The sequence below is a fragment of the Ursus maritimus genome, unplaced genomic scaffold (assembly GCF_017311325.1).
Source record: "Ursus maritimus isolate PB19 unplaced genomic scaffold, ASM1731132v1 scaffold_8, whole genome shotgun sequence".
Lineage (NCBI taxonomy): Eukaryota > Metazoa > Chordata > Mammalia > Carnivora > Ursidae > Ursus > Ursus maritimus.
In genome coordinates this window covers 3,049,024-3,076,167 of record NW_024426996.1, presented here as the reverse complement: position 1 = coordinate 3,076,167, position 27,144 = coordinate 3,049,024, and the positions used below count along the sequence as shown (strand labels likewise).

General features: G+C 38.7%; 1 protein-coding gene across 1 annotated transcript; it reads left to right on the top strand.

Moving 5' to 3' along the window:
• The first annotated feature begins 215 nt into the window (after window positions 1–215).
• On the top strand, window positions 216–25,754 carry CUNH4orf17 (chromosome unknown C4orf17 homolog). Its single transcript, XM_008707246.2, has 8 exons — window positions 216–285; window positions 8,834–9,043; window positions 11,325–11,389; window positions 16,427–16,570; window positions 21,477–21,558; window positions 22,916–23,102; window positions 24,033–24,076; window positions 25,567–25,754. Exons 1-8 carry the CDS (start codon window positions 216–218, stop codon window positions 25,752–25,754), a joined length of 990 nt encoding a protein of 329 aa, XP_008705468.2.
• The last annotated feature ends 1,390 nt before the right edge of the window (window positions 25,755–27,144 follow it).

Below are 27,144 nucleotides of genomic sequence, written 5' to 3'. Positions count from 1 at the left end.
AAATGTTTAATGTGCACAGAAATGTCAAGAACCCCCTCATCAAAATGATTGTCCTTCTATGATTTCAGGGTCTAAGCACCTCTGGAAGTGAGGTTAACGAGGTAGAACCCCAAGACCTTTGCAGCACCAGTGGAGAGGGGCAAACCAGTACCCCAAGGACGTGAGTCAAATCCCCGGCTTCTGCTCTTGTGTTTGAGAGCAAAGGCAGTCATATCATGGCTAGAAATGGAGGCTGTTTTCTAGTCCGGCACACCCCTCATCCCAGGAGGGTCTGCCACATCAAAGGTAAGGTGACTCCAGGTCCTAGAATGTCTCTCTCTCTCCCTGCATTTGGGCTCCTTGATTATTCTTGTGGGTAAACACAGGGATACTATTCAAAATATTTAACTAATGGTGAGGCACAGACGTTGACTGTTGAGACAAGATGCCAGCCTTGGAGATAGAGCAGAGCCGGTAGGCATCCTCTGTGCCAGGCGTTAATCCTGGGATTTCTTGACTGTTAGGAAAGGGACCTGGAGAGGTGCCAAACAGCTCATAGCAATGACTGACCAATTGGTATAGAAGTATTCAATATTTTAACAAACTGCTTGGACATGCTGGCATTTACATGCTGTATTAGCCCTGGGGATGCATTTATATTATCCTCCAGCCCTTTCCCCTCTTTCTCTCACTTTCTCTCCTCTTTCTTTCTCTTTCTCCCCTTCCTTCCTCCCTCTGTCTCTCTCCCTCCCTCCATTTCTCCTTGCCTCCATCTTTCCCTCATGCCTTCCCCATCTTTTTCTTTCTTTCTTTCTTTCTTTCTTTCTTTCTTTCTTTCTTTCTTTCTTTCTTTCTTTCTTTTCTTTCTTTCTTTCTTTCTTTCTTTCTTTCTTTCTTTCTTTCTTTCTTCACATTTTAAAATTTAGTGTCTTTAGTACCATATACTGCTAATTTCCCTCCTGTCTCTGACTTCTCCTTCCCCGATTTTTTTTTCTTTCTGAGTCTGTAGTAAATGTTGGAGTCTCTCACAGTCCAGTCCTTGGCCATTTTCTCTCTTTAATCTATACTGTGACCCTATTCCCATTTACTCATTCACAAGTTTCAAATACCGTCTATAGGCCAAATACTTTCAAATGTGTGTCATAAACTCAGACTTCTCTTCTAAGATCGAGACCTCCATAGTCAACTGCCTGCTTGACCTTTATGTGAGGCACTGATGCTTCATGGGCACCTTGAATTTTGCTCTTTGAAACTGAACTCTGGATCTTCCTTCAAAAGTGTGTTTCTCCGACTAGTCTACCTTAACTAGTAAGTGGTACTATACAATTTGGGCCATTCTTGAACTCCTTCCTCTCCTTCCTTTCCTCTTGCAATACTTCCCTTGATTTTGTCACTTTTTCTTCTAAATATTTTGTAAATTAAGCCACTTCTCTCCACGGCCACGGTTACAGTTCCATTCTAGGCCATTATTATCTCTTGATCTGACTACCACTTTTGCAATTTGTAGCCTCCTAACTGCTCAATTTCCACTCCTGCCCTCATCCAGTCCACTCTCCATAGAACAAGAAAGATCATATTAAAATCAAATTTAACTGTTTAAATGTCCTACTCAAAATGTTTCAGAGGGGCGCCTGGGTGGCTCAGCCATTAAGCGTCTGCCTTTGGTCCAGGGTGTGGTCCCGGCGTTCTGGGATCGAGCCCCACATCGGGCTCCCTGCTCCACTGGGAGCCTGCTTCTTCCTCTCCCACTCGCCCTGCTTGTGTTCCCTCTCTCGCTGACTGTCTCTCTCTCTGTCAAATAAATAAACAAAATCTTTAAAACAAAAAACCTTTCAGAGACTTCCCTTGCACTTAAGATAATGTCTATCTTGACATAGACTAAATGTTCCCTATGATGTGGCCTCTGCCTCTTATGACTCATCTCCTATCAATACTCGCCCACCTCCCCCATCTTCATTATATATATGCCACACTGGACTTGCCTAAGTTCCTTGAACATATAAGACCTTTCCCACCTCTGGATTTTCACTCATAGTATTTCCTCTTGCAATAAAACTCCCTCATTATTTGCTGTTTCTAATTTTTCAGGTTTTGGTTTAAATGTACCTTAAAAGAGATATTCTAAGCTCCACATCCTGAATCTAAATTAAATTTCCTTATAGTATATTCTCATGGTACTCTATCAGAGCAATTGCCTTTGGTCAGGTTCTCCGGAAATAGACTCCGGGATGGAGATTTGTGTGAAGGAGGTTTACTGGGGACTGCTCTTAGGAACAACATGTATAAGAGGCCAGGGAAGCAGGATTGGACAGAGGTTGAACTGTGATGCAGACAAAAGAGGCGCCAGTCAGTCCCATAAGGAGCCATGCACCACTCTATAGAGGGGTCTCAGCTTAAAGCAAGGAGGTCAGGCCTTTGTAACCCCATCAACCACTCTCTGGTCAAGTTCTCATTGTGCATGAGAGCACAATGAGAGCAATTCCCAGACAGGGACTCAGCGTGAGCCATCGGTAGCCGACACATCTGTCGGGTGGACAGATGAGTGTGTTGGTCCTGAAGGCACGGTTCGGGTAGAGGCACCCCCACATCTGCTACAGCAATTATTGCAGCTTATGTTGAAATATTTTATTTGATTATTATCAAACATCTTCTATGAATTTGTGAGCTCCTTGAAAGCAGAAGATGTGTCTGATTTGCTCACCACTTATTTCCGTTTCTTAGAGTGCCTGTCACGTGGGAGATAATTCTTGTGGAAGGAGAGAAGGAAGCTTACGTTACATCCAGATTAAATTTTAGAGCCTCTGATAAATTTGAAGTAGAGTTCATATTCGACCTCAGCTTTCTAGTTGTGTGTCCTTGAGCAAGCGATTTCATTCTTTAAAAAATCGTTCTAGCTGAAAGTGAAAGAGGAACAGGGCCCTCTGTAGGGGTTGAGAGATCAGTTAAAAGGCTGACTCAGTCATCCACGTGAGAGGGATCACGGATGGGCCAGGGCAGACAGCGGAGCGGAGAAGCGATGCCTGAACTTTGGGGTAGAGCAAGAGAAAAGCCCAGATGAGCAGCACAGAGAAAGCCATCAGAGGGTTATGAGGTAAAGCGAGATTCAGTGAGAATGGCTGGGTGACTGACCATCAAAGACAAATTCCTAAAGAAGGTCAGGAAAATGAAGGCCAAGAGAAAACAAACAGATATTACAATAAAGAAGTCATCGATGGCTTGGAATCTATTGTCTTGGCAAAATCTGATGGCAGAGTTTTTCAAAATCCGTACGAGAAAACATTGTTTTATATATTTATTTATGTATAAATTCAATTAGCCAACATATAATGCATCATTAGCTTTTGATGTAATGTTCAATGAGTCATTAGTTGCGTATAACATCCAGGGCTCATCACGTCGCATGAACTCCTTAATGTCCATCACCCAGTTACTCCATTCCCCCACCCACCTCCCCTCCAGCAACCCTCAGTTTATTGTCTGCAGTTGAGTCTCTCATGGTTTGTGTCCCTCTCTGATTTCTTCCCATTCAGTTTTCCCTCCCTTCCCCTGTGGTCTTTCCTGCTATTCCTTATATTCCACATATGAATGAAACCATATGATAATTGTCTTTCTGTGCTTGACTTATTTCACTTAGCATACTCCCCTCCAGTTCCATCCATGTCGATGCAAATGGTGGCTATTCATCTTTTCTGATGGCTGAGCAATATTCCATTGTGTATATGAACCACATCTTCTTTATCCATTCATCTGTTGAAGGACATCTCAGCTTCTTCCACAGTTTCACTATTGTGTAAATTGCTGCTATGAACATTGGAGTGCATATGCATTGCATTTAATTAGAACTTTTTTTTCCTATGGAGGCAAATACTACCAAATTGAGTATAATATTTTTTCTGACTTTCAAATACTTTAAAGTAAATTACAAATAACTCCTGTATATGTTAATTCGCATTCTGCCTTGAATTATCTTATATCTATAATACAATATAAAACTGTTGGCAGGCAAGGGACTGTTTTCAAATCCCCTGCAATGTCTACCACAAAGCCTTGCGTATAGTAATATATGTCCGCATATAAATATACGTTCAATTGAATAGAACATTTTCTTTGGAAATCTTTCAAGGATATTCATGCTAATTTTAGAAAGCCTAGTAACTGGAATTGTATGAGGAAGAGAAGAGCAGCAAGCTGCTTTATTTTGAGTGTTAACAGTTATGTGCTTTGAACCCATACTCAGTACAAGGACACTACAACTAATTTCTCTAGTTTTACCCCAACGATAATTCTTACGGTCCATTTTACCAACGTTCAAATGTTCTAGTCTGTGAGATCTAATCTTATTTTCATAGATAAATCCTTAAAAATCAAATCATCAGTAAGTTTATTCAGTCTAGGAAATGTCAATTTAAAGTCTCTATTTGTGATACATACATTTACTTTGCTAACAACACAACACAAGCCAGTTTCTGCTCACAGTGTACTTGGAAGAGATAAGACTACAAGGAAATAACTATAATACATTGTGTTATGTGCAATGATAGGAGTATGATGAGAGTTCAGATGTAGTACACAGATAGGGAAACCACTGGAGGAGTGTCAAGAATGCGTTTGACAGAGGTTTCGATTGGGAGATACATGATAAACATTAAAAAGAAACAATTAGCAGGACTTCGGCATTTACTGGACTTAAGGACGGAATAAAAAGTCTAGAATTACTATCAGGGTTTTCTAGCTTGGTTGACAGAGTGGATAGTGGACCAACTCTCAGTCTTGAGCATGTAGGAGGAAGAACATACACAGGAGGTAAGATTAAAAGCTTCATTTCAGACAAACATGTTGTACTTGTGCCAACGGAACATTCAGGAGTAAATGACCAAGCAGAGACTTGGAGCCTAAGGCTTAGATGAGACTGTAAAGTAGATTTGAAAAGCAGGAGCATATTGAAAACAGCAACGTTGTTGCCCAAGAAAGAAATCCCAGCAGAACTCTGAAAAACACGGAGATGTGTAGACACAGAAAATCCAGAGAAAGAGACCAAAAAGAAATAGCAGAGGTGCTAGGATGGAAAAAGTTGTCTCTGAAAATGGAGAGAAATGATTTTAAGGAAAGAAGGAATAGTGCATGTAAAAGATGAAAATTTTCCATTTAATTTACAAACTAGTGATCTCTACAACCTCTTCTATTACATAGTATAGGGAAGGTTTGAATTTATAGACATGATTATATTAAAATATTACATTTGCTTGGCAGAAGTTTTTAACTGTATTCTGAAGAGTCCTAGAGATCTGGGTAAGAGATAAAGATGGAGTAAAATGTGTTTGAACAAAGGGCACAGTAGCCAAAGAAATCTGAGTATCACTACTTCATGGCAAAAAAGCATTATATCTAGTCGTGGAATTAAATGAGGCTTTTTGGAACTTTTGCTAAAGCCAAATTTTGAGATCATCTACGCGTGACTTGCTAAGAGATAATTTAAAAACTGGCCCTATGATGGTAGCTTATCTCCGGGCTCTTTTGCTTTAGAGAAAAGTTCATAGAAAGGAATGAGAATGAGGATTTCTTTGAAAAGAGTCACTGGGGTGCTGTGTACTCCCCTTCCCCTCCATGAGGAGCAGTGGTAGCCGCCTTCACCTGGACCTGCAGGGCTTGTCAGGGAACCATGTATGGAGAATGTCTAGAGAGGAGACAGAGCTCACTGGCTAGCTAGCTCCTTGCCTGTGCTGTTCCTGGTCTGCCCTACACTGTTTCTGCAGTGGATTATGGGGAGACTATTCCTGGGGTGAACTTGTTCTGTATCTTCTATGTTATGGAGGACACAGAGAATGGTGTCTGATTCTCTTCTAAAATCTCAAGACAAGAGCTGACTGGAGCTGGCTGAAGCTGGCTGTGTCAGCGGCACAGACTGGGATTAAGTTGCTTTCGCACAGAAGACCAGGCAAAGGATTTTGTTTCCTGTGGGCTCAAGTGGACACTCAGGAGGAAGCTGGTCGAGAACGGTCTTGCAAGAACCCAGCCCAAGAGGACAAGATAATAGGACAACTCCAGCCAAAAGAGGCTGGTGACATTTCACCTGGGGTGAAGGTGGGAAGGAAGAGATGTTAGCAATTATCTGGTAGATACATTACCCATGGCAGTGAACAGTGTCAGAGATTTCCTCAGCCAGGGGTCTTCAAAGAACCCACAAAAATACCTTGTGAGGGAAAGAAACAGTATTTCTTCTCTGCCCTACAGATCTGTTTTCACAGATGCCTCAACACTAAATTAAAACCATTAAGCAAGTAAGACTTTGTGTCCCCTTCACCATTCCTTCATCCTCCACCCCAACTCCAGAGGAGCTGAAAGCAGTGAGTGGGGAAGGAAGAGTGGAAGAGCAAGGGGAAGAAACACAGCCCACACCCCCACTCTCCTCTGCAGAGGCTGGGTCATCGTTGGCTTGGACAGAGGGTGTGAAAGGAATACTAATACTTTTATAGCACTAGCTACCCTGATAGTAAGTATTTGGCATCCTTGATGGAAAGTTTTGAGCACAATAAAGATTATTGCAGTTACTTGTTATTTTTAAAGTAAACTTTAAAATTGTAAACCTTTTTGTTTTAACATTTAAAATTTAACTTACAAATTTTATTATTTTACTTATAAATCTAGAAAATTTTAAAAATAACTTCAAGGGGGTCTTTGATTAATATTTAGTCCCATTTACAAACTTAGTAAAAAAATACCTTTAAAAGTTTAAATGTCAATTACTCATTAAGTAGATTTGCTTTCTTTTAAAAATGTCACATCCTTATCACATGGATTCTTACCAAGCTATAAATAACTCCTGTAAATTTAATAAATTAAACATAAATACAGACATATACATTATTTAAAATATTTCTTTACTGTTTACCAACTTAATGATATTCTCATGCTTTTCTGCTTAAATATTACATACATTTTAAAAACACATATGCAATAGTTTTTACTAAACTTAACCCATGAATAAGAATAGTATGTAGTTTTTGTATTTTATTATTTCTGTCTTTTATTTGAAACCTTCCCAATGTTAAAGCACACCATTAACTAAGGAAACAGTTACCTTGGACAAAAACAAAATTAGAGTTATTTTCTCCTTAAACTGAGGTTGGATGTCAATCAGAAAATTAGGCAGGAATGTGAAATTTGAATCTTCACCTGGCAGTCTCTGAAAGGTGAGTCCTTCAGAATCATGACTGGAACAGAAATTTGATGCCCGGTATGGGGAGCTGGTCCTTCCTGAGCTCAGGACTCCATTACCTAATTCCTCTGTATATTCAAGGAAGTTAATGAAATTCCCACTGATACTGTCCTAATCTCCTTCACTGCTGGGTTGGGTTTCACGTTTCCCCGACTACCTTTAAATCATTTAATATTGTCCCATTTGACTCTGAAGCCACTTGAATGACATTGCACTTTTTACATTTTTATGTAGTTCTTTCCTGACTCTTGGATAGATTGAATTCTCTCATATTGCTTATTAACCATTTTTTAATTAAAGGAGATAGCAGAGAAAATAGGGATTTCTCCATTGATTCATCTCCATGTTAATATTTTATTTCACTTGGTAGGCAATTTTTCATTACCCACCTGGGTCAATCACTACCTCAGGTGTTTAAGATAAAATGATAAGATGTGATGTTATCTTCAAAAATTTTATTCTCATTCCTATTTAGCAGCAGTTACCATCCGTAAAGTTCTGAGTATCAGACTAAATAAAAGCTTTATATTTGGCTGTGTTATTAATTCATTTGATAAATAATCACAGAGCATCAACTTTGTGCCAGGCACTATTCTAGACACTGGGAACAGAGCAGCAAGCAAAACAGACAAAATACGTGCTTTCGTGAAGCTTACACTCTAGGGCAGCTCCGCAGAGCGATGTGCAAGCAGATATGATAGGCGACGAATGCTACAGAAGAACAAAAGAGCATAAAAGGACGGAGCGTGATGGGGTAACTTTCAGAGTTCTCAACAAAGACCTTTTTGACGTCATTTGAGCAGATAAGAAGGCGGTGGACTGATAGTCCTAGAAGGAAATTGAGAAAAGTGAGCAAGTATGGAAAACACTATCCAGAAGCTTCCTGTGCACCTTTCTTGGAAACAAAGCAGCCACGTATTCCTATGTCTCGTAATTCACTGTTTAACATAGAACAAAGGCCTACACACTTTCATTTCCTAAGCCGTCAATATGTCATGAGTTGGCATCGATCCAAAAAGAGGATCTGTCTATAATTCAATATGTAAGCCAAAGGCAAATTACTGTTACAGGAGAGTGAAGGAGCCTAGAAAGCTTGGACATGAGGAAGGGGGTTCCTTTGTACCGCGTTTTCCTTCCTTCCCTCCCCCCAGTCTACCTCATCCTGTTTCCAAGCTCCTGCAGCTGTTCATACCTTCTGCCAGGACAAAAGCTGGGCCAGTGTATGTCTCTTCAGAGGCCTTGTTGTACTGAGACTATCTGGATGCTTCAAACACCTGAATGTGGTGTTCGTGAAGAGGGCTAACAGAATTCCTTCGTCATCATAAGACTTGGGAAATGCGAGGTCTGTCTGGGATGGAGGCAGATCTGTTGCCCTTGACTCCCACACCAACATCAAAGGTGTGAGCCTGGTTCTCAAGGCTGACGAGAAGGCAGAACATTTTCAGGAAGCATGCATTGCAAACATAATTTGCCACACTGACCTTCAAAGAACATTGGCCTAGCGCCGGTTCAAACAATGTGTAGTCTGACAGCTTGTGTAGACTTAGCAATATCTGGTTGGGAAATGGCTGATCGTTCAAAGAAAATCTACCCAAAACCTAATGTGGTTGTCTGGTCTGTTTATCGTGACTCACCTAGGTTTGAATAATATTCCCATCTGTACTGTGAATGATGATGAGAACTCATTGGGAGCATTGTGGGGTGTTGGCCAGTTCAACCACTTAGAGAAGGATGAGATACCGTTTGCCAAATGCGGTTACCCACCCAGCGCTGCAGCCCCTCAGAGCCCTGTCAGAGGAGCCTCGCCAGCCCCAAACCAGGTCAAGGTGCCCCCACGGCCTCATTCTGGTGAGTCCCTTGCAACTAATGAAATCTTTCCTGAGGCCTCCTGCAAACTATCGGGGGTGGCGGGGGTGGGGAGGGCAGGGAGGGTAGTCTATATGATTGTCAATATAGCTGCCGTGATTCTTAAATAGTCATGAAATTTTCTTGCTATGAAATAAGCTATTCATTATAAAAAATTTTCCCTCATTTAATCTCATTTCAGTAGTTCGATAATGTTAATAAATATTATTATTGTCTTTATTATGTCCAAAACCTGTTTGGTGTGGTTCTAGTTTCTAATCCTGACAAAAGTATCTAAGAGGTACTAAAAATGTATGTTTAGCCAACATTGATGAGGAAACCACTGCGACAAAAAGTGAGTCAGGGAAATGCAGTAGGGATGGAATTGCACGCTTCCATCCCGCCCCGTGAGACAGTCAGCTCCTGAAGCTCAGGGCGCAGTGTCATTGCCTTCTGTGTTTCTGGTATTCTTGGTGTGTCCCCAGGTCCCTGCACAGCGTTTGATCTTCAGTAATCAATTAATCAATGATTACTGAATTGAAACAAAAAGGGATTAATCAACAGAACATATAGTTAACAATATTGTATGTTTGGAAGTTACAAGAGTAGATTTAAAATTTTTCATCACAAGAAAAGAACTGGTAATTTTGTGAGGGGATAGTTAAGTACACTTAACTGTGATCATCACTTTGCAATATATACATATATCAAATCATTATGTTGTATGTCTTACACCGATACATTTTAAAAATCATTAGTGGCATAATCTAAAGCTCTAGGTAAAATAGAAGGAGTTCTGGATGGTGGAAATTGTATCTAGTTCTCTTTCTCTTATTACTGGAAGTTTCAGGGCACATGAAAATTATTTTGGTAGAATGTGGTAAAATATACTATCTTTCAAAGGATAACAGTAAGAGGGACCATGTGATTCCATTCTAAAGTCTTCACACTTGTTAACTCCTTTCATCCTTTCAAGCGTTCCTCTTCCTTACCCAGTAGCAATAAAGAATCAAAACCCACATACTCCACCTTCTCTCTGGTGTCCCTTCTTATACCATAAACCCCAGAAACTTAACAGTTGGGAGTTAAGTGTTGCCATCTGCTAAGATTTATATTTCAGATGTGGGGCTCAGGTGATCTTTTTGGTTGCTGTCGGCTCTCAAGCATGACGGGAGACACGGGCTTTTCCTGCTACAATATCCCAGTGTTCAGATTCTGGATTTATGGGTGTCAGAGGGCAATGTCAGCAGATACGGTGGCTTTCAGATCTCAGCAGTGACCCAGTGCCTCATCTTTAGTCTCACAGATGTTGTGACAGCAACTGAAGTGTGAGTGGCATCCTGACTCCCCTTTGTCCTGATTGTGATAAAGACTGTGCCCCCCTGGGTGGGCCAGGTGCAAGGTGCCGCTCTTCAAGCGATTTGTGGGTTCACTGCTCCAGCCCTTCCACTGAGACTGCAAACACCTAATTCCCTGTCTCATTTACAGTTTAGCTTAAAATAGAGTGGTTTCTGTTTCCCACAAGTGAACACTAACTTAACAGACTCGCTCACCGCCCATAACTCTGTTCTTCCTACTTCCTTCCCGCTCTCTTCTGGAGAGAGGTAACTTCACAATATTTTTCTTTCTTCAGCTAGAACTAACGAATTCAGTTACTATTGGGAAATGCACAATATCTTTTCATCTTGTAAGAAATTGTGTTAACTGTGGCTTCGGTAAAAAAGATAGCGTTACTTATAGAGAATATATCTTTAAATTAGTGCAGAAGGAGATTAAGCAAATATTTAAATGGTTTTAGAGTGATTTTATTAGATGAATCTTTGGAATGTGTAGGGTTGAGAGACTGATGAAATAAGAAATAAAGTAAAAAATGTAATTATAACTCAGCACGCATCTCCTTCTGGCTACAGGGCAAACAGCACACATGAAATCTCTTTAATCAGGGAAAGTGTCAGTTATATGGACAGGAAACAGAAAAACATGTCTTATACTGAAATATGTACTTTTAAAAACTAGTTTACCCAGATCAAGAAAACTCTTCCAGTCTTTCTTTATATCATCTTCCTGGGCATAGAACTAGTTTTGTAAATATAAATATACTTTTATTATGTTATTGTGGTATAACTTTACCTGCAAGGTTTCCAACATTTATAAACAGATCCCTGAGTTGACCTTATTTGAAATCCAGATACCCTCTCTTTTATTTCAGCAAGTGACATGTCTGTCATGTGGTAGAAAGTGTTTCAGTTCGATCTAAATATATTTTCCTGCAATATCATTTCAGAGCCCTGTAGAAAAATCAAGGAGTGCTTCAAAACTTCCAGTGAGAATCCCTTAGCAATTAAAAAGGTAAAGAAACAACTATTTACAGTTACCTTATTTAGTTCAACTTCTGTCATTTCCTCTGCTTTTCTTCACATACCTTTCTGAAAAGGTAACATTTCACAATATTCTTTACAGCTTAAATTTTTTTTTAATTTAAATTCGATTTAGTTAACATACTGTATTATTAGTTTCTGGGGTAGATTTCAGTGACTCATCAGTTGCATATAATACCCAGTGCTCATTACATCACCCTCCTTAAAGCCCATCACCCAGTTACCCCATCCCCCCACCCCCAGCCCTCCAGCAGCCCTCAGTTTGTTTCCTAGAGCCTGGAGTCTCTTATGGTTTGCCTCCTTCTCTGTTTTCATCTTATTTTATTTTTCCTTCCCTTCCCCTATGTTCATCTATTTGGTTTCTTAAATTCCACATGAGTGAAATCATACGGTATTTCTCTTTCTCTGACTGACTTATTTCACTTAGCATAATACCCTCTCCTTCCATCCACGTCATTGCAAATGGCAAGATTTCATTCTTTTTGATGGCTGAGTAATATTCCATTTCCCTGATGACTAGTGAGGTTGACATCTTGTCATGTTCTTACCTGCCATCCTTATATTTTCTTATGAGAGATGTGTATTCAAATATTTGCCCACTTTGTAAATTGGTTGCTGGTCTTTTTATTATGAAGTTTTAAAGGTTCTTTATATATTCTAGATAAAAATTATTTTGTCACATATACATTTTGAAATATTTTCTTTCAGTCTGAGGCTTACCTTTTGTTTTTTATAACAGTGGCTTTTGAAGAACCAAAATTTATAACTTTGATGAAACCCAAATTTAAAATTTTTCTATCATAGTTTCAAGTCCACATGATGTTTACCTCTCTATTGTGCCTTACTGTAAAGGGTACCCTCTAGTACAATGTAGAATAGAAGTGATGAGAGCAGACACCCTTGCCTCGCACCTAATTATAGAGGAAAAGCTTATACTTTCATCATTGATTGCGACATCAGGTTTTTTATAGATGCCCTTCATATGGCTGAGGAAGTTCCTTTTCCTTCCTAGTGTTCTGAAAGCTTTTATCAGAAATAGGGATTGGTTTTTGCCAAATGCTTTTTCTGCATCTATTTGAAATGATCGTATTTTTCTTTTTCAATCTGCTAATATGGTGAATTACATTGGTTAACTTCTAAAGGTTAAACTACCCTTCCATTGCTGGGAAAAAACCCTTGTTGGTCATGTTGTGTTAACCTTTTTATATATTTAATTTCATAAAATATTGTTTAACATTCTTGTGTCTATGTTCATAAGTTGGCAGTTTCCTTGTAATGTCTTTTGTGGTTTTGGTACTAGCATAACACTGGCTTCATAGAATAAGTTGGGAACTTCTCTTTAAAATTCTGGGAGATTTTATGTAGAATTGATATTATTTCTTCCTTAAAAGTTTTGTAGAATTCTTCAGTGAAGCCATCTGGGTCTGGAGTTTTCCTTGAGTCAGGGTTTTGTTTTGTTTTGTTTTTTTTAAGATTTTATTTATTTATTCGACAGAGACAGCCAGCGAGAGAGGGAACACAAGCAGGGGGAGTGGGAGAGGAAGAAGCAGGCTCATAGCGGAGGAGCCTGATGTGGGGCTCGATCCCATAACGCCGGGATCACGCCCTGAGCAGAAGGCAGACGCTTAACCGCTGTGCCACCCGGGCGCCCCTGAGTCAGGGTTTTTAACTACAAAATCAGTTTCTTATTTTCATATAGATATAGACCGTTCAGATATAGACCATTCAGGTTATGTGTTTCTTCTTTAGGGAGCTTTGGTAGTTTCTATTGTTCAAAGAATTTGTCCATTTCATCTAAGTTGTTGAATTTACAGATAAAAAGTCATTCATAACATATCCTTTTAATGATTATATGATCTGTAGAGATGTTCTGCCTCTCATTCCTGACATTGGGAACTTGTGTCTTCTTTTTTTCTAAGAGTCTAAGTAGAGGTTTGGTAGTTACCTTGATCTTCTCAAAGAATAAACTTTTCATTTCATTGATGATATCTCTTGTTCTGATTTTCTCTTTCTATTTCATTGATTTTGGTTCATGTCTTTATAGAAGAGGGAAGCTTAGGTCACTGAGTTGAGATATTTTTCCTTCCTAATATGATCATATATTATTATAATCTTTTTAAATAAACACTGCTTTGGCTGCATGCCTCAAATTTTACAATGTTGAGCTTTCATTTTCATTCCGTTCAAAATACTCCCTAATTTACTCTTAAATTTCTTATCCATGGGTTACTTAAAATTATGTTGTTTAATTTCCAAATATTGGGGTATCTTAAAGATATCTTTATGTGGTTGATTTCCAGTTTAATTCCATTGCATTCAGAGAATATACTTTGTGTACTTTGAAACTTTGTATATTTATTGAAACTTGTTATATGGCCCAGAATATGGTCGACTTTGATACATTTTCCATGTGCCATGAAAAGAATGTTCACTCTGCTGTTGCTGGGTAGAATGTAATATAAATACCAGTTAGGTTGGTTGATACTGTCATTCAGGTCTTCCGTAGCCTACCGATTTGCTCTCCACTTTTTCTATCAATTATTCAGAAAGAGGTGTTGAAATCCCTGACTATAGTATATTTCTCTTTTAATTTATATCAGTTTTTTCAGAGCTCCAGTGGCATAATCAGTTAGTACATGGTACTTATATCAGTTTGGAATCATGTATTTTGAAGCTCTCTTATTAGGATTATTACTATTTAGGTTTATTACGTCCTTTCGATGAAATGACCCTTTTATCATAAAATTACTGTCTTCAATCCTGATAACATTCTTTGGTTTGAAATCTGTTTCATTATAGAACAAACTATTCAGGTTTTCTATTTCTTCTTGAAATGATTTTGTTTATGAAATTATTCATTTCATTGAAACATTCTAATTTATTGATAATGTTATACATAATAACCTCATATTCATTTTTAAATCTACCCAGGATCTGTAAGATGTATCCTTTTACGGGGCACCTGGGTGGCACAGCGGTTAAGCGTCTGCCTTCGGCTCAGGGCGTGATCCCGGTGTTATGGGATCGAGCCCCTCCTCTGTTATGAGCCTGCTTCTTCCTCTCCCACTCCCCCTGCTTGTGTTCCCTCTCTCGCTGGCTGTCTCTATCTCTGTCAAATAAATAAATAAAATCTTTAAAAAAAAAAAAGATGTATCCTTTTACCTATCAGTTTTGTTAATTTATGTCTTTGTTTTTCCTGATCAGTGTCCATAGTAGTTTATCAATTAGTGTAAGAAAGAACTAATTTTTGTGGGGTTTTTTGATTCTCTGTTATATATTTCTTTTCTATTTTGTTGATTTATGTTATCTTTTCCCTCTTTCCATGCACATACTTTATTTTATTGTTCTTTACTTGACTCTTTTATCTTTCTAAAATATATATTTAGATATAAATTCTTCTTGGAGGATTGTTTTAACTGCTTTCATAATTTTTGTTACCAGCATTTAAGTTAAAATTTTTTTCTAATTTGCCCTATAATTTCTTTTTGCCTCATGACTTCGTGGCTGGACATTATGTATGAAAAGTTATTTGTAGGAATCTGAAGTTCATGATAAAAGCACTTTTTTCCAAAGAGAACTTTGTGCTTGTTTCTGTAGGACCCAGAGGCCCTACCAGCCTCTACTAACTTAAGCCAAGTTCAAACCTTGACCTTGGGTTATATTTCTTTAAGGACCATTGCACTTCTAGGTCACTTTCATCTTCAGGCTGTAGCCCTTCGTTGGCCCTTAATTGGGTCCTGAGTTTTAAGTCCTGTCTTTCAGGACCTTGTAAGCTCTCAGAAGAAAAGTTTTCACTCTCAAAAGAAAGACTTTAGGGCAAAAATGGCTACCGTACTCCCTACAGCTGAGACTTCTCACTTCCCCTTTACTTTGGGCTATTAATTCCTGCCTTATTCACTCCTCAACAGTTTTAATTACTTTAAATCTTAATCTGCCTTTTTCGTTGCATCCAGTTGAAGGGTTGAACCAAAAAATATATATTGCTGTTCCCTAAAACAGAAAATCTTGTTACATAATAAACGTTAACAAAAGAATGCATCAGTATGCAATATAGCTTTATTTTCGTTACAATAGTTCAGTATTGTTCCATCAATTCCAATCATCACAGTCCCCGGTTATCGACATATTCGGCTACTGGCTTCTGCGTGTATTAAATATCACTCACTTCTGAAGGTTAAACGCCTTCTCTGGAATAAGCACATAGATCTAAGTCCTTCTATAATTCTTCTTGGACTTAAAGCTCTTATAATCTTTTTTATTTTTAAACTATAGAGTATATTTACCTCCCAGAACAAGAAAATAGCCTTTCTCTTTCCTCTTCCAGTTAGTCAAGGGAAGTAATTTAGCTGAGCTCTCTAATTCTCCAGCTCTCAGCTGCCAGTCAGCAGAGCAAGGAAGCAGCATGTAATGTCTTCACAGACATTGCGTGGAATCTCTGGACTGTCTTCTTCCTGTCATAAATCTTCCTAACTTAACAGAAAAATCTCATGTGTTATAAGTTGGTTGTTATCTGGAGGAGCAAGATAATAAAGGTTACACACTATTCAAAAATTGTTATCTTGGTGTTTGACCAAGGGTTTAAGATGGCTTCACAGGGGTGCCTGAGTGGCACAGCGGTTAAGCGTCTGCCTTTGGCTCAGGGCGTGATCCCGGCGTGATGGGATCGAGCCCCACATCAGGCTCCTCCGCTGGGAGCCTGCTTCTTCCTCTCCCGCTCCCCCTGCTTGTGTTCCCTCTCTCACTGGCTGTCTCTATCTCTGTCGAATAAATAAATAAAATCTTAAAAAAAAAAAAGATGGCTTCATAAAAAGTAAATAATACATCACTATGGGTTCTGTCTCCAAATGCAAATATTTGATCATTAGATTTTTAAGGGAAGATTAAAACTAACCTCTCTTTACTTTCATGTCTATCTCTTATTTATCTACAATATTTCTCATTCATTTTATATTCAACTAAATGTAAGTGGATGCGAATGCATATTGATTATATTATACCTTTGATTCAGGAAGAAATTAAGGTAAAAAAGCCACTGTCTCCTCCAAAACCATGCTCTACTGCTGACTCTTGTTCTTCAGAGGTGATGAGTACCAAGACTGACGTCAAAGAGAACACTGTTTGCATACCAAACTATCTGGATCAGGAAATCAAAGTAAGAGGCAGATTTACTAAATCTGTAACTTGGGAACAGCATGAACATACAAAAAAATCACATTACTAACATCCTTAAGACTCTTTAGCGGTTCCCCTTTAACAACTGAATTGATTTAAAACCACTTAGACTGAAATGCAAGGCCTACTTCTTTTTTTTTTAATAATATTTTTTTATTATATTATGTTAGTCACCATACAGTACATCCCTAGTTTTTGATGTAAAGTTCCATGATTTATTACTTGTGTATAACACCCAGTGCACCATGCAATACATGCCCTCCTTAATACCCATCACCAGTCTATCCCATTCCCCCACTCCCCTCCCCTCTGAGGCCCTCAGTTTATTTCCCAGAGTCCATAGTCTCTCATGCTTCATTCCGCCTTCTGATTACCCCCCCTTTCTTCTTCCCTTTCTTCTCCTACTGATCTTCCTACTGCTTATGTTCCATAAATGAGTGAAATCATATGATAGTTGTCTTTCTCTGCTTGACTTATTTCACTTAGCATTATCTCCTCCAGTGCCGTCCATGTTGCAGCAAATGTTGAGAACTCGTTCTTTTTGATGGCTGAGTAATATTCCATTGTATATATGGACCACAACCAGTCGCTGTTACAGAAACACAACCTTCAATTTAGACATAATGAAGACCTTGGCATTTGCCGACAAACTCGGCTCTTTCTTCCCATGTTTTTCTCTATCATCCTTGATGCTTGGGAGGCACTACTTCTTGCTGGTGCCTGTATAATTTCCTTCACGTACTTGAAGTCAGTGATTCCTCCAATCAACATTCATCTCTGCCTCTTATCTGTGGAAAACTCTTTCCTCAAACCTACTCTGCCTGAGGTTATAAACTTAGTTATATTTATATTTATAGTAATGTGTCATATCAGACTACTGGAAGGTTCTCTCCAGCCACAGTTATTTCTGAGAATGACATATAACAAAGAGCGAATCAATCGGCTGATGTTTGTTTTCCTCCTTTGTTTTCCTTCTTTAGACCCTTTTGGTAACCTCCACATTGCCTCACTGTAAGACCCACTGCAATGAATTAAGGCTGAAAGCATTGTAATGATGACTTTGCTAACAGTTGTAAATGAGTTATCCGTAGTAGCAATTACAAATAGCAGAGCAGATTCTGAGGATTGTTATTGAATAGTCCCGAAAAGGGACTATTTCAAAAGTAAAATGTAACAGTGGCATGGGGTATAATTATGCTGATGATTAAAACTGGGAAGGAAAATAAAAGGGATGGAGAAGAGGGGAGTATCTGCAGACAAGAGTGGGGTTATACATGATTTCCAGATGCTTCTGGTGAAAGACTCCCGATTATATAGAGTCTTCAGAATCACTGTCCATGTTACCCGCCACACTCTGGCACCACTGATTCTCTATAATTTGCTCATTCCCACCTTTAGGAACTTTTCCTACTAAGAAATCTCTTCTCCTTGGTCCTCTCAGTGGTCACCTTCTTCTCATTAAGGTCTCAGTAAAAATTTCTCTCGGAAATACTTACCCTGATCACCAATCTAAAGTAGCTGCCTACTTACTCTCTATCCTACGACCCTTTGTTATCTTTGACATAGCGCATGCCTATCTGATGTGTTTGTATTCATTTGTTTCAATAGTGTCTCTGCCTCTCACCCCACTCACACTAAAATCTTATAGGATCTCACACTCCTCTGTCTTGGTTCCTGCTTTATCTTTCATGCCTAAATAACTGCTAGGCGTCGAGTAATTATTAAAAAATTAAAAAGAAAAGTTCTACCGAGATCAAAGTGGAACTGTAGAAAATCAGCTGGCATAGGCCCTCTCTATAATATGTCATCTGATATGCTCACATCTGATCTATGCAACCAAACCATAAACTGACTGCAGTTTTAGTCAGGTTGTCTTACTTCCTTAAGCACATCAATAATAGACCAGCAGCATGATCCTGTAGAACTGGACTTTGGGGCATCAATTAAAGGGCCCTCCTCCCAAAAGCATCTTCTACCTCACAGATATTGACTTAACTGGACATTAATACAAATTCCACTAAAATGTAAACTCTTTGAAGGAAGAGATCCTTTCTATCTTGTTCACAACCGATTCGTCAGCACTCATCACTTTGCTTGAAAACTATTAACTGGCACATACACAGCATGGAATTTTATCAAATAGTTGGTGGCTATTTGGAAATAAATGAAAAAGAGGGGGTAAAGTGAGAAAATAGGTCTTACCAAAATTTTTTGGCTTGTATAAATGAATCCTAGAAAGAGATTTCATTTTAGTGGTATTCCAACCTTACATACCTTCTACAAAAAAAATCTGAAATATCTTCTAATTTCCTACTATCGAGGCTGGTAACTCTGAGTGGCTATGAAGGCAAGATATGTTTGTGCAGGGGTGTGTATGAAAGAGTATACAGTTTCACAATTACTACTTTAGAGGAAAAGAAAAACAAAATTCTGTGTCTCTTACTATCTTGTCTTTAGACTTCTTCTCAAAAATCTTGAATTTACAGAAATAATAGTCTCTTTACCATTGACATGAAAAGTTTGCCAAACACCTTCATTTATTTTGTAAATATCTAATATCAATGACAAAATACTAGGGTTTGGGAATATAGTTCATTCCTTCATTCACACTGCTTATGAGAGGGATTGTACAGACATTGTAAGAACATTTAGGAGGAGATTTTGGAGCTGAGAGATTCTTCAAGGGGAAAGAAACCTAAAGAATATTTAAGATATAATTAAAAGATGAAAAGAAATATGGAAGAGATCATTCCCACACAAGAGACCTTCATATCTAAAGCTAAGAGGCGAGAGCACTGTTTATTCAAGGAACTAAAAACAATATGGCAGACTCAAAGAGTGCGGGGAGAAGGCTGCAGGGGATGAGGCTGGCGAAGCTCTTCAGAGACCAGAAATAAAGGACTTTCAAGCTGTATTGAGGTGTTCAGATTCATCTGAAGTGCTGTGGGAAGCTAGTGAAGAATTTTAAACACTGAGTTATACTGAAATTACTTTGTAAGTGTAAGGATTACATGGTCAGATTTGTACTTTAGAAAAATCACTCTAGATACAATATGCAGAATTAATCTGGAGGGTGGAGGCAAAATTGCAGGGAAGGTACTCTGCTTCCAAATGGTGGATTAGGTCCAAGACTTAGCTTCCTGCTGTAAATAACTATATCACTGGGAAAAACACATGAAGAGACTGTTTTCAGGCATTAGGCAACAGACAGTATAGATTTATGACAGTTGAGAGAAGGGAAACCATTGGGATGATTTCCACACTCAACCTAGATTTCAGCCGGGGGCACATTCCTAATCACGGCACCGAGAAGTGGAGCCCAAACCGAGAGGAACGTCTTCCCTAGGTAGAGAAAACAGAGCTCAGAGTTTGGGGATTCTGAGGTGGCTGGAATTTACAAAGAGGAATCTGCAGAGAGAATGAGCTCCAGAAATCTGTAAAGGGTTCCATGAGTCTTCAGTTCAGCATAAATCGCACACGCACAGGATGAGATTCTGAGACCTGGCAGAAGAAAGCTAATGGGAGGTAGCCCATCGCTTAGAGATGCTGACGTTCTGACGTGCCAGAGCAGAGAGACCTTGCTGAACACACCAGGAATTCAACTGAAACCCCAGAAAGAGAATAGGATGCTCTAGCCCTACAGGAGGGGCTACTCTAGGTCTATAATCTCAAATCCTGAAATCAAGCTTCAGCAGATCAAATTCACCTGCCAATATATTAAGTACCTTCCAGAAAAAAACTCAATGAAAAGAATGCAGGAGATTTCCTTAAAGGACATATTTGACTTCCTCTCACTAAAGGGATAATTATAGTCTCTCAAAGTTGATCACTGAGTGATCCTAAGTTAGAAGAAGCGGAAGCAACGTGTAATCATCATATTGATGAAAAAACCATTAGAGGCAGAGTAGCCTAGGGAATCTTTTTTAAAAAAGAAAAAATTTCAGGCAGCCTGGGGAAAAGCATGTTGCAGAGCGGCCCAAGCCAGAACTGATGATAGTTTAGACTGGGTCAGGGCCAGGGGGTAAAAAGGAACGGAGAGATTCGAGAAATATTTAGAAGAAAGAATTTACTGAACGTGTTGTCTAGGAACATATTGTAGATGCAAGGGAGCTGTCCAAGGTAGAGAAAGATGGGTTTAGTTTTAGATGATCTGGACTCAAAGTACCTGTCGTGTATCTGCGTGGATACATTTGGTAGGCAGATGGGTATAAAGGACTGAATTTCAGATACGTCTAAATTCTAAGAGGAGACACAATTTAGGATCAAAGTGGCAACATCGTTACTTGTGCTTAATGTTTTGTACTTTAATATTTATTATAGTCCAGTTTTATTACAGTTATTTCATATATTTATCTCCTCTGTCATCCACACTTCAGCCCTTAGCTCCAGATAAAAAAGTCAAGGATGGATTGACAAAAGGGAATTATATTTCCCACCCATTGGCCCAATGACTGTGTTCAGGGAACTGAGGGAAAATGACTCCAGCTAGATTCACGCACTGTACAGAGGGGCAGTACAGACAGGGACAGTTTTGTGACTGGAAAATCTCCGTTAAAACCTCTGGTACAGCGGGGAAAGATCCATTCCCCCAAAAGAAGAAAAGCCAATCTCTCCTCCAGAAAATGCGGGTACTGAGCAGGCAAAAGAAGAGAAACATTGTATCGCCTACCCCAAATCCTTACTGGTATTGGAGATGTTTTGTTCTAAGGTTCCACTGTACGCTGTTTGAAATCTGGTTCCCAGGCTAAAATCCCAGTTGACCTAATCGAGCTTCACGCTCAGAGTGACATTTGGGAAGATGGGATTGTGGAGGAAGTAAAGAAAATCTTATTATAGCCCTTGTGCCGTGTATTTGCTCGCTGTGTGACTCTAATATTTTCTGTTAGATTCTGGCGAAGCTCTGTCACATTTTACGCACTGATTCTCTGGCAGAAGTTCTACAGTGGCTGCTTCATGCAAGCTCAAAAGGTGAGAGTAAAATAAGCATTTGCAGACACGGAGCTCAGTGTATCATCAGAAAGTAGGGATGTGCCAATATCTGAAGTTTTCTACCTTGGCTTTGCAAACATACTGTTGCAATATAACTTCCCTAGTGATTCAGTATCCGAGTCTCTGCAGTCCTCTGTGATTGACTGCATGCAACTGGTCATTCGATGACCCCAAATTCGGCATGCCCTAATTTAGACTTCTTGGGGTTTGCTATGAAGCACTGTGTCCAGGGCTGGTTTGTGCTGCTTCTCCAGGTGCACACACCCAGGGGTCTCCCTGAGCATATTTTCTGGCCTGCTGTGGACTCTGAGCACAGAGCCTGTTTCCTTTCTCCGGTACGGATGGCCGTAGCACGGCCTTCCAAGTTCTAGGTTCTAACAGCCTTGCCAGTTTCCCCACCAAAGCCATCAATTCAGTCCTCTCTGAGCCTCCTTTGGGGCCTTTGGGGTCTGTTCCATGAAAGCATATGCCAGTCTCAGGTGGGACAACCATAAGTAGCATAGAGTGTCTGTCCTGAAACCTCGCTGGTCATCAGACTGACACAGGCAGAACTTTGGAGGTGGATGGAGCCCGAGGATTTGTATTTTTAACAAGTTCCCAGATGATGCTGATAATGCTGGTCTGGCGGCCACTCTTTGAGAATCTGCACTAATAAAGGTTGGGAAATATCAGTGAGTTAGGGATAGACTAATATTTTTGAATAGGGAGCACTTTGGAAATTGTCTTTTATCCAGGAATTCTAGACTACTTGGCAAGCAATTAAGAAGTATTTGAGGGTAGGAGTCTTTAGTTCTTATCTTTTTTTTTTTCCTTTTTAAGGATGTAACTTTAAAAAAATATGCACAAATAATATGGGCTTATTGTTGGGGGAAAAAAACCCAGCTGAACCAGAAAAAATACAAGAAAAGAAGAGCAATAATCAATCAAATCATCACAGACATCATTTCCGTCATTATGACTTCTGTACATATCTTTAGAGATATGCTCCTAACTATTACTTGTTAGTCTATTTTAATGAGATCATATCGTACTTATTATTTTGAATAGGTATGTTTTCTTTTTTTATTTGGCAGCAGCCTGAAAGGCTGGGTTTTGTACTCAATATTTAAAAGTTATTCCACTGTATTCCATTGCTCTGTAGTATGACAGGTCCACAGAAATCAGGGTGATGTGAACCAACTTTTCCACAGAAACCTTGACTCACAGATAAATGCCTACTCAGAAAAGGTATTACCAGCTTTTCACACTAGAGTGCTGGATAAAAGAATGAATCCCGTGCTTCTAGCCAACGTGATAATTATAACCTTCATGCCTACCCCCTTTTTCTTAAAAGCAGAAAAAGAGTGGGTCTCAGCTTTGATTCATGCTGAACTGGCTGAAATAAACTTGTTGGCCCAACGAAGAAACAGCACGGCAAATCTAACAGCAGAGACTAGAAAGCCACCCAAAGTTAAATCGCCCCCAAATTCACCTGCACAATTGAAAGTGCTGACCAGAACGAAGCAAGGACATCAACCAACCAGGTAAATCGATATACTGGCTACCTACAGGGTACGTAGTACAGAAAGACTTAATTTGCTTTTTGTTATCTTTCAAAACACTAAGCATGCGGATGTCTTCAGTCTCTTCTTTATTCGGTAAATGACCACAGTGTGTATTTATTTTCTTTCATTTTCATGAATGTAATATGAGAATCATTCTAAATCCAATTGTAGCCATCCAGACATCTAAGAAAATGTAGTTTTTTTCATTTGTTCTACAAATGGAAGCAATAAAGGAAACTGAAATTGTATTATTGTTATGTATTTTGTTAAATGCATATCACACAAGTATCACTTTTTTTCGTGTAGAACAATGCTAGATTAAAATAAATTGCTTCACTTAATTTTCTCTGGCACACTCCTGGACGCCGCTAGACTGAAAAATAACTATGACAGGAATTGGAAATTATTTTAATATAAATTTTTCTTAAACCTTATTATTTCAATGACAGAAGAAAATACATATTTATGTATAATATGGTGAAAGAATGTGATAAGATATTATTTAAGTAGGGAGAAAAAATCTTGTTGCTTTAAAATAAAAAGTTGGCTAAAAAGCTGAAATCAAGAGAAAATAAATATTCAAGACCCAAGTCACTTTAAAAATCACTGAGACAGAGAATTTTGTATTGCAATTTGTCTCCACCTTAAAGTTTCCATAAAATGAGAAACTGGGAAATAGGGTCAGTCTTTCTACATTAGTGAATAATGTATGATATTGTTTAGATGTTTACTCAAAATCAGAAGAATTTTTCTTTGGAAAGTACACTTAATGCTGTCTGCATTGAAAAACAAAGAATTGGGATAGAATATTTAAGATATATATGTACTTAGCTTATCGATGATAGTGCAGTCTATAGAAAATACTTGTTTGTATCTTTGAATTTCATTTTCTCTTCTCCAATTATCTAGAGTGTCAAGTCAAGGATCTGAAGGAAGTAAGGAAGTGCCAAAAGGTTAAGTACAGTTTGTGATAATTACTGAGTTGGTATAGGGAAACCAGTAAGTATTGAACTCTTTAGGGACACAGACAAGGATCTATGGTTTTATAGGCAGTAAAATTCAATGACGATTTCTAGTTACTTTTAAGGGAGAGTGTCCACTGAATTTCTCATCGAGATAAATTTGACATAAACTTAACTTTGTTTGAAAGGCAAAGTGCCCCATCAGAGAAAGACAGATACTCTTTGAGAAGTAAGATAGCAGGATAGCAGGAAACATAGGTTTAGTCTTGCCAACCCGGTGATAGGAGAAGCCCTGCACGGACCTAACAAAAACACAATGATCTCAGAGTTTGGTTCTTCATAGCTTAACTGTCAAGCTAAGTTATTTTAACTAGAAACCAAGTTGATCAGAGAAAACAGTAACATGGCAATCGGCCGTGAGCAGATGCTCTATGAGACAGCTGAAGTATGGGAGAGGACAGAGTTGTGTCCTCACCAGAAGCCCAACCACACCCTACAATTTGGACCAAGAAAAATAAAGAATTGTAGCTTGTCCTACTTTGGTCCAGAATAGGCCAACTGAAATGTCCCTGTGTGTTTGGCAGCGCCTAACCTTAAAACAAGTGTAACAACAATGACCACAGAGCAACAACTCGGAAGTATGTCGATAAGCCTCAAACAAAAGTCTGTCCTGTGGTTTCTCCAAGTTTCTCTTATACCAGGAATCATATGGTGATCAGAGTTCTTTGAGGTCACTCTAAACCCCAGCAGCTTTTGTTGGGGTTAACCAAACCCCAAAGAGTCTATACGTGCTAACAGGCGATAAGAAAGACAGTTTAGAAGTTAGAAAATACTCCCTTACTCTGACACACCAAGGATAGTCCATTGTGTCTGACTTCTACCAAACTCCTCACCCTAGAACTACAAAATCACAACAGGGATGGTTTCTGTTATTCAACTTCATGTCTTACCTGTTGGCCTCTGTCTGGATATTTGAAGAAGTTTTGTATAAGAAGCCTCAATCATACTTCTTCATTTCCAGTGGTGATAGACAGCACCTCTCCAAATTCTTATTCCCGCTTGAGTCTGACCCTATAGGTTTTGGGGAGATCTTATAAGTATAATGAACTTGTTCTAATCTGTTTGTCAATTTTCTTTTTTGTCTATCAGGACCATAAATCCTTTTCCTTTCTTTCATTGGTCCCATCCTTGCCTATCATCTTTACGATCACCAGTTCTAATGAATTCCTTTCAAAATAATGTTTGATTTTGAGAGGATAGAACATATCCTGCATGTTATGGAACAAATGACTCATTAAAAATGAGCAGGTGGTAAGAAAGATAAGAATAGATTCTTTTGTGAATTGGGGTTATATTTAATTCACCTAAACTTCATATAGTTTGGGGGTTTGTGTGTGTGTCATTTGGTACTAAAACATGGCAGAAACTATATTCGATGTCTCAATTTTGGTCTTACTTAGTTTTTCTTTTTTCTATTTCAGAGGCTGAGCACAAGCCCACATTGTTTATAAGAAGAAATAATATGAAAATGCCCATTGCAGAATATTTCAGCAAACCAAAATCTCCTCCCAGGCCTAAAATTCAGGAAAGCATATCAACAAAACCAATGTCTGCAAGGATTATGCAACAAGGAGGCAATCTCTCTCCCCAGAGAGCGTTTTATCCTTAAACATTCCAAAGGTAGAAATTCTAGACTGAGCTATTTCTTTCACAAACATGAGCTTCACTCCATAACAGTATCAGATTATTTTTAAAAAGTATTTTGGCATGAGAGAATCCGTATCTGGTGGCACATGTAAATCTCAGAGCACCTGTATATAATGTACTAAATAAATAATAATGGAGACAGTATTTCTATTTGTAGTTAATTTAGCACCATGTGTAAAAGAAGTATGTTTATTTATATACTCCATTTCTAGTCTTGCACTGATTGCATTTGTACATAAGCATAGGGTCCTGATACTAGAAAAACCGTCCATAACAGAATTAGGTAGCTGCAGTTTGACACATGCCCCAAACTCTTGGTAGAGAAAAAACAAAACCAAACACAGAATTTTAACATCTGAGCTAATTTTTACAATCTACAGTGTTCAGTGCTGTTGGATGGATTCTGAATGGATTCTATGGTGATAATGGAAAAATACTGGCCTCCTCCCCAAAAAAGGTATAAACATTATCACTAATTTATGAGCCAGAAAAGAACTAGTTTCTACTCTTTGCTAATTGTGAATGATATTAACAAATTTCCTAATATTTAGCTTTTTTGTATTTTTAAAATAAACCACTCTTGGGCCATGGCTGCTATTCTTTCAGTGTATTGCTGGATTCATCTACAAATTAGCCAATCTTTTAGAATGTGCGCCACGATAGTCAAGAGATACTGTAAATTTTGTGTATGTGTACATACCCCTTTTTTCTTTTTTTAGAGTGGGAGTGGGGGGAGAGGCAGAGGGAGAGAGAGTGTTTAAGCAGACTCCCTGCTGAGCGTGGAGCCTGACGTGGGGCTCGATTTATGACCCTGAGATCATGACATGAGTCGAAATCAAGAGTTGGACGCTTGCCCGACTACGCCACCCAGGCACCCTGTATCTGTGCAATTTTGATGACAAATTTATATCATACTTCATTGTGTATCAGGAATCATTCTACACACTTTGGATATTGTAATATTTAATTTTCACAATGACTATTCGAGAGAGCTACTATTGCTATTCTCTCTTCTTTTAATAAGAAAACCGAGGTGCCGAGAGTTGTATTCATTGGGATAGGGTCAACAGTTGTAATAAATGTCATCTTTCAAATACAGTAGTGTATTATTTCTCACATAAGAGTTCAAAGTGTGTATTTTGATGTACAACAATCCATTAGTTGCGTATAATACCTCATGCTCATCCCAACATGTGCCCTCCTGAATACCCACCACCGGGTTAAAACTAATGATGTACCATATGTTGGCTAACTGAACATAATAATAAAAAAATAAATAAATAAAATAAACCCAACAAAGTGTGTGTTCTTAGTCTGCAGGTGATTTTGCTTAACTTGGTGATTCAGGGGCC

Bases quoted from the DNA above. Each gene is read 5' to 3' on its own strand.
- CUNH4orf17 (XM_008707246.2), top strand. From the start codon at position 216: ATGGCTAGAAATGGAGGCTGTTTTCTAGTCCGGCACACCCCTCATCCC. The intron at 16,571-21,476 runs GTAAGAGGCAGA...ATTTTCTGTTAG, and splicing joins ATCTGGATCAGGAAATCAAA to ATTCTGGCGAAGCTCTGTCA. The intron at 21,559-22,915 runs GTGAGAGTAAAA...TCTTAAAAGCAG, and splicing joins GCTTCATGCAAGCTCAAAAG to AAAAAGAGTGGGTCTCAGCT.